The sequence below is a fragment of the Cystoisospora suis genome (genome assembly GCF_002600585.1).
Source record: "Cystoisospora suis strain Wien I chromosome Unknown contig_3927, whole genome shotgun sequence".
Classification (NCBI taxonomy): domain Eukaryota; phylum Apicomplexa; class Conoidasida; order Eucoccidiorida; family Sarcocystidae; genus Cystoisospora; species Cystoisospora suis.
Window position 1 is genome coordinate 838 of NW_027156722.1, and position 13,027 is coordinate 13,864.

General features: G+C 45.1%; 1 protein-coding gene across 1 annotated transcript in view; it reads left to right on the forward strand.

Moving 5' to 3' along the window:
- The window catches only part of CSUI_007422 (zinc finger in n-recognin protein), an 18,262-nt gene that overhangs the window by 340 nt on the left and 4,895 nt on the right, over positions 1 to 13,027 (forward strand). The window contains exons 2-5 of the mRNA XM_068067567.1: positions 1,178 to 9,095; positions 9,936 to 10,932; positions 11,834 to 12,383; positions 12,925 to 13,011. Coding sequence (XP_067920453.1) covers positions 1,664 to 9,095; positions 9,936 to 10,932; positions 11,834 to 12,383; positions 12,925 to 13,011 — 9,066 coding nt within the window. The 5' untranslated portion in view covers positions 1,178 to 1,663. The remainder of the gene's footprint in view (positions 1 to 1,177; positions 9,096 to 9,935; positions 10,933 to 11,833; positions 12,384 to 12,924; positions 13,012 to 13,027) is intronic.

Sequence of the window (13,027 nt, forward strand, 5' to 3'; positions counted from 1 at the left end):
AGAAAAGGAAGAAGAAAGAGAAGTTCTGTGTGTCGTGGGGAAACCTCATTTGTAGAGTGAAACGTCATGTGTCTATACACCGAGATATCCTGCTGCTGCTTGAGCCCCACGACGCACAGTCCTAAGCTAAGACGGTTTCTTACAAGACTTCCTTACAAGCAAAAGGAAGTCCCCTATGGGATGGCTGCTTCTCCATGAAGGCTAGATGTAGACCCATACCCATTTATATTTATGAAAGTGATCTATTAATCTATGTCCCTTTGGTTTATCTTTCCTCTTTCTTGGATTTCTCTTGAATCTGTCTATCTTTATTTATCTGTGTATTTGAGAGGTTGCTTGTAGCGGGCGCGTAGTTTACAGGGGGGAGAAGAGTGTTCCTCATGACCGCGGAAGTGCATGCACTACTACATCTTAGTAGAGCTTCCTTTCTCAGCTAACAGCTTTTCATCATGCTTATAGATCACGTATATCTCCTATACATATCTTAATAGCTGCTTTTGCCTTCAGTTGTCTCTCCACTCTTACACACTCCCACTCTCTCTCTTTCTTCTCCTCCTCCTCCCTCTTCCTTCTTCTTTCTCTCTCTTTGCTTCTTCTTCTTCTTGCTACTGCTGCTGCCTTTTCCTTCTGTCCCCTCCGACTCAATGAGAACGACTCTGTGGGATAGGAGAAGAGAAGAGATTCAGAGAGGTGGCAAATCTACTAGCTATCTTGAAAGGGGGGAAGGGGGCCCGTCCTCCAGTCAGACCTCACCCCTTTCGAGTGTTCTCTTTTTCTCTCTCCTTTTACTTTTCTCTTCTTCTTCTTGTTCATCCTTCGCCTTAGTAGAAAGTATCTCTCTACAGTTGAATGGGCCTGCTGGGGATGCCGTGAGAGGACCTCTACTAGCAGCTGTTCTGTGGATTTTTTCTTCTCACTGTCTCTTTTCACCCTACAACTCTTCTATCTATCTCTCTATCTCTCTCTCTCTATATTTTCCTCATACGATTTGATCAAGCGTCTTTTCTGTAGAGGAGAAAGGAGTCATCTTGTTTCTTTCTTTCACGTATTTTCGCTTCTTCTCCTTCTCGTGAAGTTGCCTTTCCTCTTCTTTTCCTCTCTTTCTCCTGTTTCTTTGTGACCGCGGGGTCGTTATCTTCTTCTTCTTTGTTTGCTTCTCGATTTCTCTTCTTCTTAGGCAGTTCGTCGTCGTCAAGAGCAGGTGCTGGCGGCGTATCGAAAGAAACAAGAGACCTTCCAGTCAGGTCACCAACACGATTTTGATCAAGCCAAGCAATTAGCGGATTCCGACATCCCGAGATGCGTCTCTTGTCGCTTAGAAGAAGATCTTCCCTTCGTTTCTTCCTCTCCATCTGTCTCTCTCTCTTCGTCATGTGATAGCCGTAGTAAAGAAGATGAGAGATGTCTCCTGCATGCGGCATCTCGATGCTTTTCTCCTTTTCATTCCCAGTCTTCTGATCCACTCGGTCTCTTATGTCACATCCAACTGACTCCTGTAGGAAGCTCTCTACGCCCTTCAATTCCTCCTTGTCTTCTTCAACCTAAATGGACAGGCCACCCGAGTTCGTCTTCATCTTCTTCATCTTCGCCCACGACAAGTGGAAATGCGGGGAGAGGGAGTAGCGCAGGTAGGGCTTCTTCTCATAGCAGCAGTTTTGCCCATATGATGACTACGGCTCCCCGTACCTCTTCGTCTCCGAGTGGTATAGAGATAGCGGGAAGAGGAAGTCTTGCAAGGAATCATCAACGGTCATTCCCTCTTAGGCAAGGAGGGAGAGGGGCGCGAGGCGGCGCCAGTAGTAGTGGTTCACCGTCTAATTATTATGCTGATAGAGGAAGAGAAGAAGAAGAAGAGAGAAGAGAGAGAAGATCTCGGGGAGAAGAAGGTCTTCGAGGCGTAGGGTGGGGCAACAGGGTCTTCAACCCAACAAGAGTAACGCACACCGTTCGTGAAGGGAGTTATGTGATGCTAGGAGGAAGGACAGGTGGCTCATCGGCGGAGATCTCAGCAGATAGAAGATCGCATGCATCGCCTCTTCTTCTCCAGGGAGGTTCTTCTGTCTCGACAGGTCCTCGTGGTCTTGTAGGAAGAGGTAATGATGCTATGGACGAATATACAGGGGAAGGAGGAGAGAGCGAAGGAAGAAGAGACGCATTCTTTGAAGAGGTAGAGGGAGGAGGGGATTCTTCTCAAGAGTTTTATCCTCTTTCACATAATGAGGAGGAGGAAGAAGAAGAAGAGATGTCTTCGAGAAAGGCCATCCTCCCATCGTCAGAGAGATGGGGAAGAAACGAAGAAGAACAAGATGAAGAGGCTTTAGAGAGTCTAACGTTACCTGGATCCTATAGCTATGAGTTTCTTCCGAATCAGATATCTTCCCAGACATCTTATCAAGGTCTTCATATACGCAGCTGTGGGCACCGCATGCATTTGACTTGCTATCGTCGGTATCAGAAATCTCAGCAGAATTATCTCTATCTATCTGAACTTCTCTTACCTTGTCCTTATTGCCACCAGCCATGTAATCTTCTCTTAATTGACTCCCCTCCTCCTCCTTTGGCTCGAATTCAACTTCACTCTCTTCTTCGCTTTCACATGAAGAAGAAACAGCGACAGGAGGAACAAGAGAAAGAAGGCGCTTGTCACACATGGATGAAGAAGGCGCTTCATGACAAAGACGATGAAAAGGACTCGAAACAGGGAAAAGAAAGAGAGAAAGAGTTGCTGCTGGGAGGTCATACGAAGGAGGGGAGTGGATGTGAGGAACCTATGACGAGATCTTCATTCTCTCTGTTCAAAGAAGAGAAGAACAAGAAAGACCCAAATGAGGGGAGGTTCTCTTCTTCTTTACAAGGATCGACTCCTACGACGGGGGCTAATAGTCGGAGGAGCGAAGCATTGACTCCTTCAGCTAAATCTCTTCGTGGTGCGCCTCAGCCTTTCCGTAAGTACTCTTATTCAATCTCTTCTACTTCTTCTTCTTTGGAAGACCGAGAGGCATCAAGTCATCATAGTCAGAATCTAAAGGAGACTGCTTCTATGGATGTCTCATCTTCTTCTTCTTCGATCTCTCCCTCTTCTTTCTCAAGACAGGGAGAACCTTCTTCTTCTTCTTCGTTTGCATCCATGAGCGAGGATGAAGAGAGGGATAGTGAAGATGAGAATGATGAGGAGAATGAAGAAAGATCTGTTTCATGTACATCTCCATCTTATCGTTTCTCATGGAAGAAGACTCTGTTCACCTTAATCTATCGATGTCATGAATTAAGGAGTCAGAGATCTCTCATTCCTCTTTCTCTCATTTCGTCACGCACGGGTGTTACAAACTCTCCTGTACGTCTTGATCTCCCTCTCTTACAAACCCCCGCTGGTCGTGATCTTCTTCATCTCTCACGTGTGGGGCTTCGATTGTCTCCTCTCAGTTTACCAGCTCCGATACTTCTTCCCCCGTCTCCTTTTCCTTCAAACTCTTCTTCTTCTTCGCTTTTCTCTGCTCCGACAAGAGGCGGAGATCTTCGCGGAAGATCAGCTCCTAGCAGTCGCCCTGTTGGTCTTGCTGGGAGCGGGCGACAAGGAGGAGAAGGAGTAGTTAGCCGAATAGGGGGAGGGGTAACCATCCATCAGCCTAATAGTAGTCAGACTTCTTCTTCATTTCTTTCTCTTTCTTCGATTCCCACAAATGTCATTCACTCTCCTCCGAATTCATTCTTAACAGGGAGAGCGCCAGATACTTCTTCTTCTGCTTCATCTGCTGCCCCGATACCCCCTAGCTCTCTCTCTCAGAGGATAACACCAGGAAATTCTGTTTCTCTGAGTCCTCATATCTGGGGTGTACGTACACCACCTCCTCATGCGACGCAGAATGCTCCGGGTCAGACGACGGAATCGAGAGGAGACTCTTCTTCTAAAGGAGTAGAAGGAGAGAAGGAGATAGAAGGAAGTTCTTTCTCTTCTTCCTTTTCTATCGCAGCAGCTCCTTCATGGTGTTTTCCTTCTTCTCGTTCCCGTCACTCTCGTGAATGTGATGGAGAAGATCAGGAAATGAAGAGAAGAATAGATCAAGAAAGGGGGGGAGTTCCAAAGAAGAATGAGAGGGATTCTCCATTGTCGAGCCGGGATCATCTCCTTCATAGAACAGATCATCTCTCTCCTCCGATGCCTTCTTCTTCTTCCTCTTCTTCTTCATCTTCACAGTCATCAGGAAATCTTTCAGTCTCCGATAGCTCTAATCATCCCCCTCTTCATCCTCAGAATGTTCTTCCTCTCCGTGAATTTCCGCATACCTCCCATCCTTCTTCTTCTTCTCTTTCCTCTTCTTCTTCTTCTACCTCTTCTGCCCGTCCCATCTCTAACCAAACATCTGAAGCTTCTCTCGAACAAGGAATCTTCTTATCCACTCTCCCCCCTCCTTCGTCTTCTTCTTCATCTTCATCCAGTTTTCTTCTTCCTCTTGCTGAGCACCCCGTTGTTTCACCTCTCTTTTCTACAGAGGAGGGATCAGAGTTACCTCATTCTATCCCTCAAGAAGATCCTTCTCTATCCCTGCTACCACCTACGTTTATCTCTCTCAGTCCTACTCCCTCTTCTTCTTCTTCGTCTTCTACTTCATCTACTACTACTACTGCTGCTGCTTCTGGTGTTCTTTTTCTACCCTCCACCTCACAACGGGAGCCTCAGAATACACCCCACGCATCTCCGTCAGCCTTTGAAGGATCTCCGCCTCCTGATATAACGTTACCTATGACTCGACCTACAGGGGGCTTCGCTGCAGAAGGTCTAGGAGGAAGAGATATACATCTTCTCTGGGACGACGAGAGACAAGCAGGGAGTCGACAGGTCGGAGTGATAGGCGGTCTGATGATAGAGAGGTCTCAGGAGCAAGGAGGGGGAATAGAGAGAGAGAATGAAGGAATGCTGGAAGGTGAAGAAGAGCAAGAGAGAAGAAGATTAAGATTTGGAGGAGGAGGAGGAGAAGAAGAAAGAGAAAGAGAACAAAGAAGAGAAGGGGGCCAAGAAGAAGACAGAAGGAATGAGGAGAGAGAGAGAGAAAGAGAAGGAAGAAGAAGAAGATTAAGTATCTGGTCGGCAGCATCAGATTTGATGGACTTCTTTGGAAGAGGGACAGGAGGAGGAATCATAGGAAGACAAGAGGAGATGAATAATGACTACGACTATGATCCGAGAGGCCAGGCAAGTGAGGTGAAGACACCTGAGAAGAATCCTTGTGCTTCTTCTCCGATGTCTTATGAGAGAAATGCATTTATCGTTCATCCTCTTGCTATGATCTCGAAGGTGATAAGTGATACCATAGAGCATGCAGAAATGTCCTTAAGAGAGACAAAGAAAACGGAGGAACTTTCTCTATGGAAGCCTGAGGTTCTCCATGGGTGTTATGCGGTGTATCTACACCTTGCAGATGAACTCCAACATATAGCTATAGGGGAAAAAGGTTTCACAGCCTTTGATCTTTATCTTCATGATTTAGAACTGACGACCCTCTACCACTGTCCTCTCTTCTCTTCTCCGGTAGCCCAGCGTGTGAGTTCAAACACCTTTCCAATTCCTTTCGATCGGCGCGACTCTCTCACTCAAAACTCTACTGCTGACCCACCTCATGGAATTCACACCCCCGCCCCAACAACGACGCCTACTACGACGGGTTATCGCCACACCTTGTTTCCTGACTCTATGGGGACCGACTATAGGGCGAGTGCTGATGGCGATAAGCTCGCGGACGTAAAGGGGATGGAGAAGAAAGAGATGAATATGAAGAAGAGCTCAGCAGAGACAAGCTTAGGAACGGCTGAAACAGAAGGAGAAAGAAGGATGAAGACAACATGTTTACATGAGAAAGGAAAGAGGAGGAAAAATTCTCTTGATGCGGGTGAGGAGGGAAAAGAAGACGAGATCAAGAAGAATCAGATGAGAAGAACAGACAAGAAGTTCAGAAAAGGAGAGAAGTTATCTCTTCAAGGTGAAAGAGATTTCTTACTGCCATCACAGTCATGTTCTTTTGTGGACTTGGTCTCTTCACTTGCTTTTCTTCATCCTTCTACAAGGTTCCATTTACTTACCCGTCTCTTCCTATCATTTCATTCTCTAGCTGTCCAGGCTCGAGCTCATGAAAGTGACCGATCACATAGAGAAAGAAAGAAAGGAGGTGAAGAAAAGTTGAGACATGCACATCGTGCGCAGACAGACGGAAAAGCAGAAACGTCAGCACCCCAAGGGAAGGCCGAGAATCATATCGGAGATGACGAAGGTATGACGTGTGGCTTGACTTCACTTGGGGGCACGAATATCGATGCTTCGATGGCTAGTCAGACTCCTCCTCCTCCCCCTGTCGATGCTTCTCATCCCCCTTTTGTAGTCACGGATTCAGGATTAGACACCCCCCCAGGGATATCCTCGTATGGCTATCTCCACAGCCACCCCATGGCTAATCATGTGTCTACTTCCCCCCCTCCGTCATCTTCATCCCGTACTACTAGTAGTAGCACTGCTTGGCCTGCAGCGAGTTCGAGTCCGGGTTCGAGACAGATCAAAGATGAAAGTCTTTCAAGAGATGAAAAGGTGTCTGGACACCCTCCGTCGACCTATGAGGTAGAGGCTATGGTCATAACCCATACAAGGGATTCTGGGAATTCTACAGAAGGGCAGAAGTCTCTTTCTCATTCTTCAGAAGATAAGAAGAATAGAGAGCGAGAAGGAGGAGGAGAAGAAGAGGAAGATAGACACCGGGAGAGAAGAAGAAGAAAAGATGAAGAAGGTGATAGTGGGGCCGAAGGTCATGGACGTAGCAGTTCTGTTTCATCTCTTGAGGCAGCTTTACGTGAGATAGAAGAAGAAGTCTCTAAAGGAATGCTCTCGTGTAAGGATTTAGATGGAGAAGAGAAAGAAGAAGAAGAAGGAGGAGGAGACAAGAAAGAAGACGATATCCACATGGAAGAAGAAGAAGCAGACCATCATCTAAAGCATCAGGAAGAACAAGAAGGAGAAGAAGAATCACCACGACAGACAACTCTGCAGATTCTCCCCCTTCATAACGTAAATGTCTCTACTGCTGAAAAAGAAGAGAACATGACAGGGAGCTCTTCTTCTTTTTCTTCTTCTTCCTGCGCTTCTCATTCGTCTGGGGTGCTTGCTATGGGAAATGTTGGGAGGACTTCTTCTTCTTCTGCGTCGAGGGGTCAAGTCTTTGCTCAGACTTCAAAGCCTCTTAGAGAGGCAACATGTATGAGAGGTGACGAGAAGAAGGAAGAAGTTGACAATAGAGACGGGAAGGTCTCCTTGGAGAGGAGCAGAGATAGAGAGAATGAAAGAGAACAAGAAGAAGAGATGGATGAAGATCTTGACAAGCCAAAGAAGAAGAATAACATTGTCGTTGGAAAGAAGGGAAATGACGAAGAGGAAGAAGAAGAAAAGACGAGAAAGATGACCATGGTCGAAACGAGGAAGAAGAAGACGAACAAAGAAGATATATATATCGAGACACTCCAGGTGTATGTACAGCTCTTTTTCTTATCTGAAGTCATCGCGATTCTCTGGCAATGGTGGGATCGCTTGCCTTTCTCTACTGATGACGAAGAAGAAGAAAATGAGCCTTTTTCGCATAGCAACGCTTCTTCTCGTGGTGGTCAAGATGAAGAGAAAGAAGATGATTCGGCGTGGAAAGAGATATGGAGAATTCTTCGCAGACAAGTACGCCTGCAGAGGCAATCATATGAAGGTGACTTTCCCCTCTCTTTTCAGCAGCAGCAGCCTGGGGGGGGGGGAGATGAGGAAGAGAGCTATGCTGAAGACGAAACTTTCGAGAGATCTATGTCGAGAGAAAGAAGATCTAACAGAAACGACAAAGATAGAGAAGCGGAAAGAGAAGAACAAGGAGAAGAGAGTGGCTCATCGAGGGGCCATGGGGAGAAAGCAGAAAGGTGCAAGAAGACATCTCTAGACGTCCTACCATCTTCTTCTTCTTCTATGTCATCTAGGCGAGATGAAGAAGCACGGGTTCGGTTCGCGTTTGAGAAATCTTTCGTCTCTGATCTTTTTTCTTCCCGAAAGCAAGTAAAGGAAGAAGAAGAAAAGGAAGATGGAGACGGTGACTATGGCCGAGCAACCAGAGACAGGAGTGTCTTGGAGAGACAAGTAGGACGCCGAAGAAGAAGAGAAGAAGCAGACGAAGAAGATCTGCTGAAGAAGAGAGAAGAGAACAATGAAAATAAAGAAGAGCACGACGAGGGGTCCTTCCTCGTCAGTTCAACTGCTGAGCCTCCTGGAGACCCTAAGATTAAAACAAGCAAAAGAAGAACTAGCCGTAGACGCCATGAAGAAGAGGGAGAAGAGAAAAAAGAAGAAGAAGAAGATCTGAAGCAGCACCCATACCAAGATGACGGAGCAAGAAGAAGAAGAAAACGCTGCGAAGGAGAAGAAGCGAAAGGAGAAAGAAGAGTAGAAAGAGAAGAAGTCTCAATGAGAGGAGAGAAAGAAGAAGAGAACGAGGAAGGAGGAGGGGTGACTCCAGTCGAGAATAAGAAGAAGGTGGCGATGTATGAAGTGTCGAAAGAAGATCCTGCAATAAATGCTGATATGATCAAGATGACTGGGTCTTCTCCCTCTGTCCATGAAACCTCTTCTTCTTCTCTTTCAGGAGATGCAAAGTCAACTTTTCTGACTTCTTCCTTCTCTTCCTCTTCTTCTACTACTACTCGGCACAGCAGTAGTCATGGTAGGAGGTCCTCGCAATCTCCTCCTTTGGAGAGTCTTGAAGAGGAGAAGAAGAAGAACGAAGAGGGGGCATGCAGTCTCTCTTCCACAGAGAAGAACAATGAAGAGAACCAGAGAAGAGAAGAGGAAGAAGAGCATGATGGCGAAGAAGAGACAGAGACAGCGGATGAAGAGGAGAAAGATTATGAAGAGAGGAAGCAGTTGTATGAAAAGGAAAAGAGAGAGAAGAAAAAGAAGATGGAGGCGATCTTTGTAGAGGCGACGAGAGAAACAGAAAGTCTAGTTCGACAATGGAGAAGAGAAGTTGAAGATGAGCCTCTTGAATGGGAAGGAGATGTAACGACACTAGAAGAAATTAGACGAGCTGACGGTAAGCCACCTGTAAACATGAAAGAAAGGAAAGAAAGGAAAGAAATTTCTTCTTTTTTCTCTCTTTCTCTCCTTCTTCTTTCATGTTGTAGAGACAGCATCATTTCGACGCAGGAGGAAAGGTGTCGTTGATCATGAGGGTGGTGTTTCTCCTATGATCGTTTCTCTTTTAGTAGGACAACTTCCTCTCCCCTTCTTTCGCGGAACTTCTTCTTCTGCTTCTCTCTTATTTGTTAATTGAGAGGTCTTCGGATGTGATGGACCGATACACATAAGGAGTCAGGGAGATCTACCTATGTCATGAATAGCAAGCATAGCTATCTATGTGTTCATAAGTACGTTTCTGTATATGTATCTCTACCTATGTATCTATATCTCTATCAATATTTATGGTCCTATCTATATCTATTCTATAAATACATCTCTCTCTATATGTATATGTAGTTAAGTACGTTGTATTTTCTTCTTCTCCTGAGTGTACGTGCGTCTGATAGACCATCCGATAGATAGTAGTAGGAATACGTGTAGATAGCTAGAGAGATAGGAGAGAATGAAGGAGGTGTCTTCCGCATGTTGTCGGGCGTGAAGAAGTAGAAGAAGAAGAGAAAGAAGAAGAAGAAGAATTCAGACAGAGATGAAGAGCTCTTCTTCTCTTGTTCTCGACTCCAGTCGGCTTCTCCTACGTCTTGTCTATCTTCCCTCCTTTCTTCTCTTCTTCCTTTCTCGTCTGACTTCTTCTTTCTTCTCCCTCTTCTTTTCTCTTATCCCCCTGCCTTGTTCTTTTTCTTCTGGTCTGTTCATTGTCCTTTCTTCTTCTTTTCCGTGTGACTTCTTGATATAGATTTATCTGCAAGTGTGTGGCTCGAAGACCTCCGTCTATTAGGTCGGCGCCTGCCCTTCCCTCCACGGAAAGAACAGATCGGAGCGGCCATTCTCCCTCTTCCCTCTCGTCTTCGAGAAAGACTTCAGTTTGCATGCCCTAAGAGAGAAGAAGAAGAAGACCGCGAAAGCTTTTCTTCATCTAAGAAAAAGGGGGAGGAGAAGAAGGATGAGCTGAAAGAAGGATTGAGAACACGAAAAAGACGACGTGAAAGAAAAAGAGAAGAGAACGAGACAGTCAAAGGAGAAGGAGAAAGAGAAAGCTACGATGAAGAAGAAGAAGGAGACGAAGAAAAGATGAAGAATGCTGAGAAGGAACATGAAGCTCCGTCAACGAAGAAAGGAGACAGAGAGGGATTCTCTTCTACAAGACAGAAGAAGAGTGAAAGTAGAAGAGGCGAGACAGATGAAGAAGAAGAAGAAGAGAGAGATAACGACCTCGTGTTGAGATCTTATTTCGAAAGTATTTTAGACGCAAGAAGAGAACGGGCTGAAGAGCTAGCTATTCAGAAGACATGCGGTATACACGATGTCTACTGTGAGACACACCACGATGAAGAAGAAGAAGATCTTCTCCATACTCACCAGAGAAAGACTGAAGACCTTGCAAAGAAGAAACAGATACGTCTTCTCACGCCATCGACTTTACTAGGTGGAGAGGTCTGTTTATCTTCTCTAGATGAAGTGACCTCTCCTTTCGGCTTACTAGAAGGAACGGGAGCGAATGCAAACAAGAAGAAGAGGAGAGAAGAAGAAGAAGAATTCTGTGAGGGAGCGAACAATAAGAGAAAAAGTGAAGAGGAGAAGGAAAGGATGGTAAAGAAAGAGAAAGAGAAGAAAGAAGAAGAAGGATTGAAAGAAGAAGAGAGAAAGAAGATGATCGTTCGGATTGTCGAGGCAGGATTAGTACCATGGTTAAGGAAGCTACACCTTCTCGCTCACGTCACTTATCCACCTCAGTAAGAAGGGGAGAACAAGAAATGAAAAAGACACACTTTCTTCTTCTCTACTCGCTCTTTCTTTCTTTCTCTTCTTGTACTTCTTTCTCCTTATCGGTAAAAAGTTCTTCTCAAAGCTCTGTGCATACCGTCTTCTCTTCTCTCAAGGTCTGCATATGTATACGTCTATCTGCATGTATCTGTATACCTATGTGGGTAATTCAATCTACCCCCTTACGAGGTTCTACTCTCCGTTTCTCTTCTTAAATTAGCTCTACCTACACATTTGTAGACCTCAGTGTACGTGCTCCCTATATGCGTCTATAAATACCATAGATAGATAGATAGATATAGATAGATAGATAGTATTTGTGTATAAACCTCGTGAAAGGGGGATATCTTCACAGCTCTTGTAGAGAGGGGTATGGAGGCTTTCTTTCTATCACTTTACTAGGGAGACATTCACTAGGACTGAACCTTCTCTTCGAGGATAGACGACCAACGGTCGTTAACCTTTTTTCTCTTACATCTCTCGGAGAATGGTCTTCATTTCTCTCATACTAAGTATTTGCATATCATAGACCTAGATGCACAGATACAGTTCCACATAAATAGTCACATGAGGAGATACTCAAGTAAAGAACATCCTTCGCTATCCGTCTTTCTAGACATACGTATGTATAGAGAGAGCGATGGATAGAGAGAGATCGATAGCAATGAAGGGTACGGTGTTGTGTCTCTTCATCGTGTGAAGAAGATGCATAAGCATAAGTATGAGTGAGTGATCCTGGTAAGGACAAGGTTTTTTTTTTTATGTTGCTTAGGAGAAGGAAGAAGACGTAGAAGAGAGAAAGCGAAAGAAGATATATATGACTTTTAATGACCTATCTCTCTTTTTCTTGTTCCTCTTTCTTTTCTGCAGGGCCTTGCCGTTTGACGAGATACGAGGGACCTATGAAATGCTAGGGGGCGCCGATGTGACCGAAGCGTCAGTTCTCTCCTGTTCTCTCTCTTCTTCTTCTTTTCAGCAGCCATCATCTCTTCTTCACCCCTCCAGGTGGTCTTCCTCTTCCTCTTCTTCTTCTTTCTTTGCGTCATCTACTTCTTCTTCGTCTCCTTCTTTCCCTCAGACGTCTCCCTCTTCATATCTAGCCCGTCAAATCACGACAAGTCTATCGGATTTGCTTTCTCCAGATCAGATCGATCTGTATGACCCCTCAGAAGAATGCTCGATGCTTCTCGAAGCTTTGCCTCTGCCTCGCTCGATACAACGCTTTCTGTTTGGCAAGAGTGACGAGAGCTATGACGAGGAGGAGGAGGAAGAAGATGATATGGGTCACATGTTAACTTCGCATGAATCTGACGAGAAGGAAGATGACGAAGAAGAAGAAGATAGCCTAGATGTCTCTGAAAGGAGAAAAGAAAGCTCTTTGCTATCTTGGATTGCTTCCTCAGAGAAGGAAAGAAAACAAGTATGTTCACAAGATATCGATCTATATATCTATCTATAGATCTAGAACGGTCTGCTGAAGATGGTAGATGTAGATCTTGCTTCTTCTCTTTCATCTTTTGTCTGCGGTTGAGAAAGGGATTCCTAAGTCTATCAGGGTTTAGGGCTTACTAACTTGAGAAGTATAGAGGATGACTGCGTATATCTGGAGAGAGTGCTATCTCTGACTGTACAGAATAAGTTTGCCATGTAGTTGTATGTAGACATCTATGTAGAGAATCGAGGTGTAAGTAAGGTAGTAAGAAGGGTGTTTGCTTACTTACCTACTTTATCTATCTTTATTACATTAGGAAGGAAGAGAGGGGCAGTTTCGAGTCGAGAATCTTGCGTCAGTCAGTTCGCTGAGTTTCTGTAGACCCTCATACCTCGAGTCGTGGTGTACATACACCTGAACAACTTCTATTCCAACATGGTCGATAGATACATAGGTAACAGCTCTGATATTACATATGACTCCTTTCGAGTCTCTTTCATTATGCTATCTTTCTCATCTTCTTTCTCAGATCGCTAAAACACTAGGGTGTTGTGCTTCAACAAGCATGAAGAGGAATTTTGACCCGTGGAAGAAGATCAGCGAAGCTCACGCACAAGTATTCTGGCTGGGGG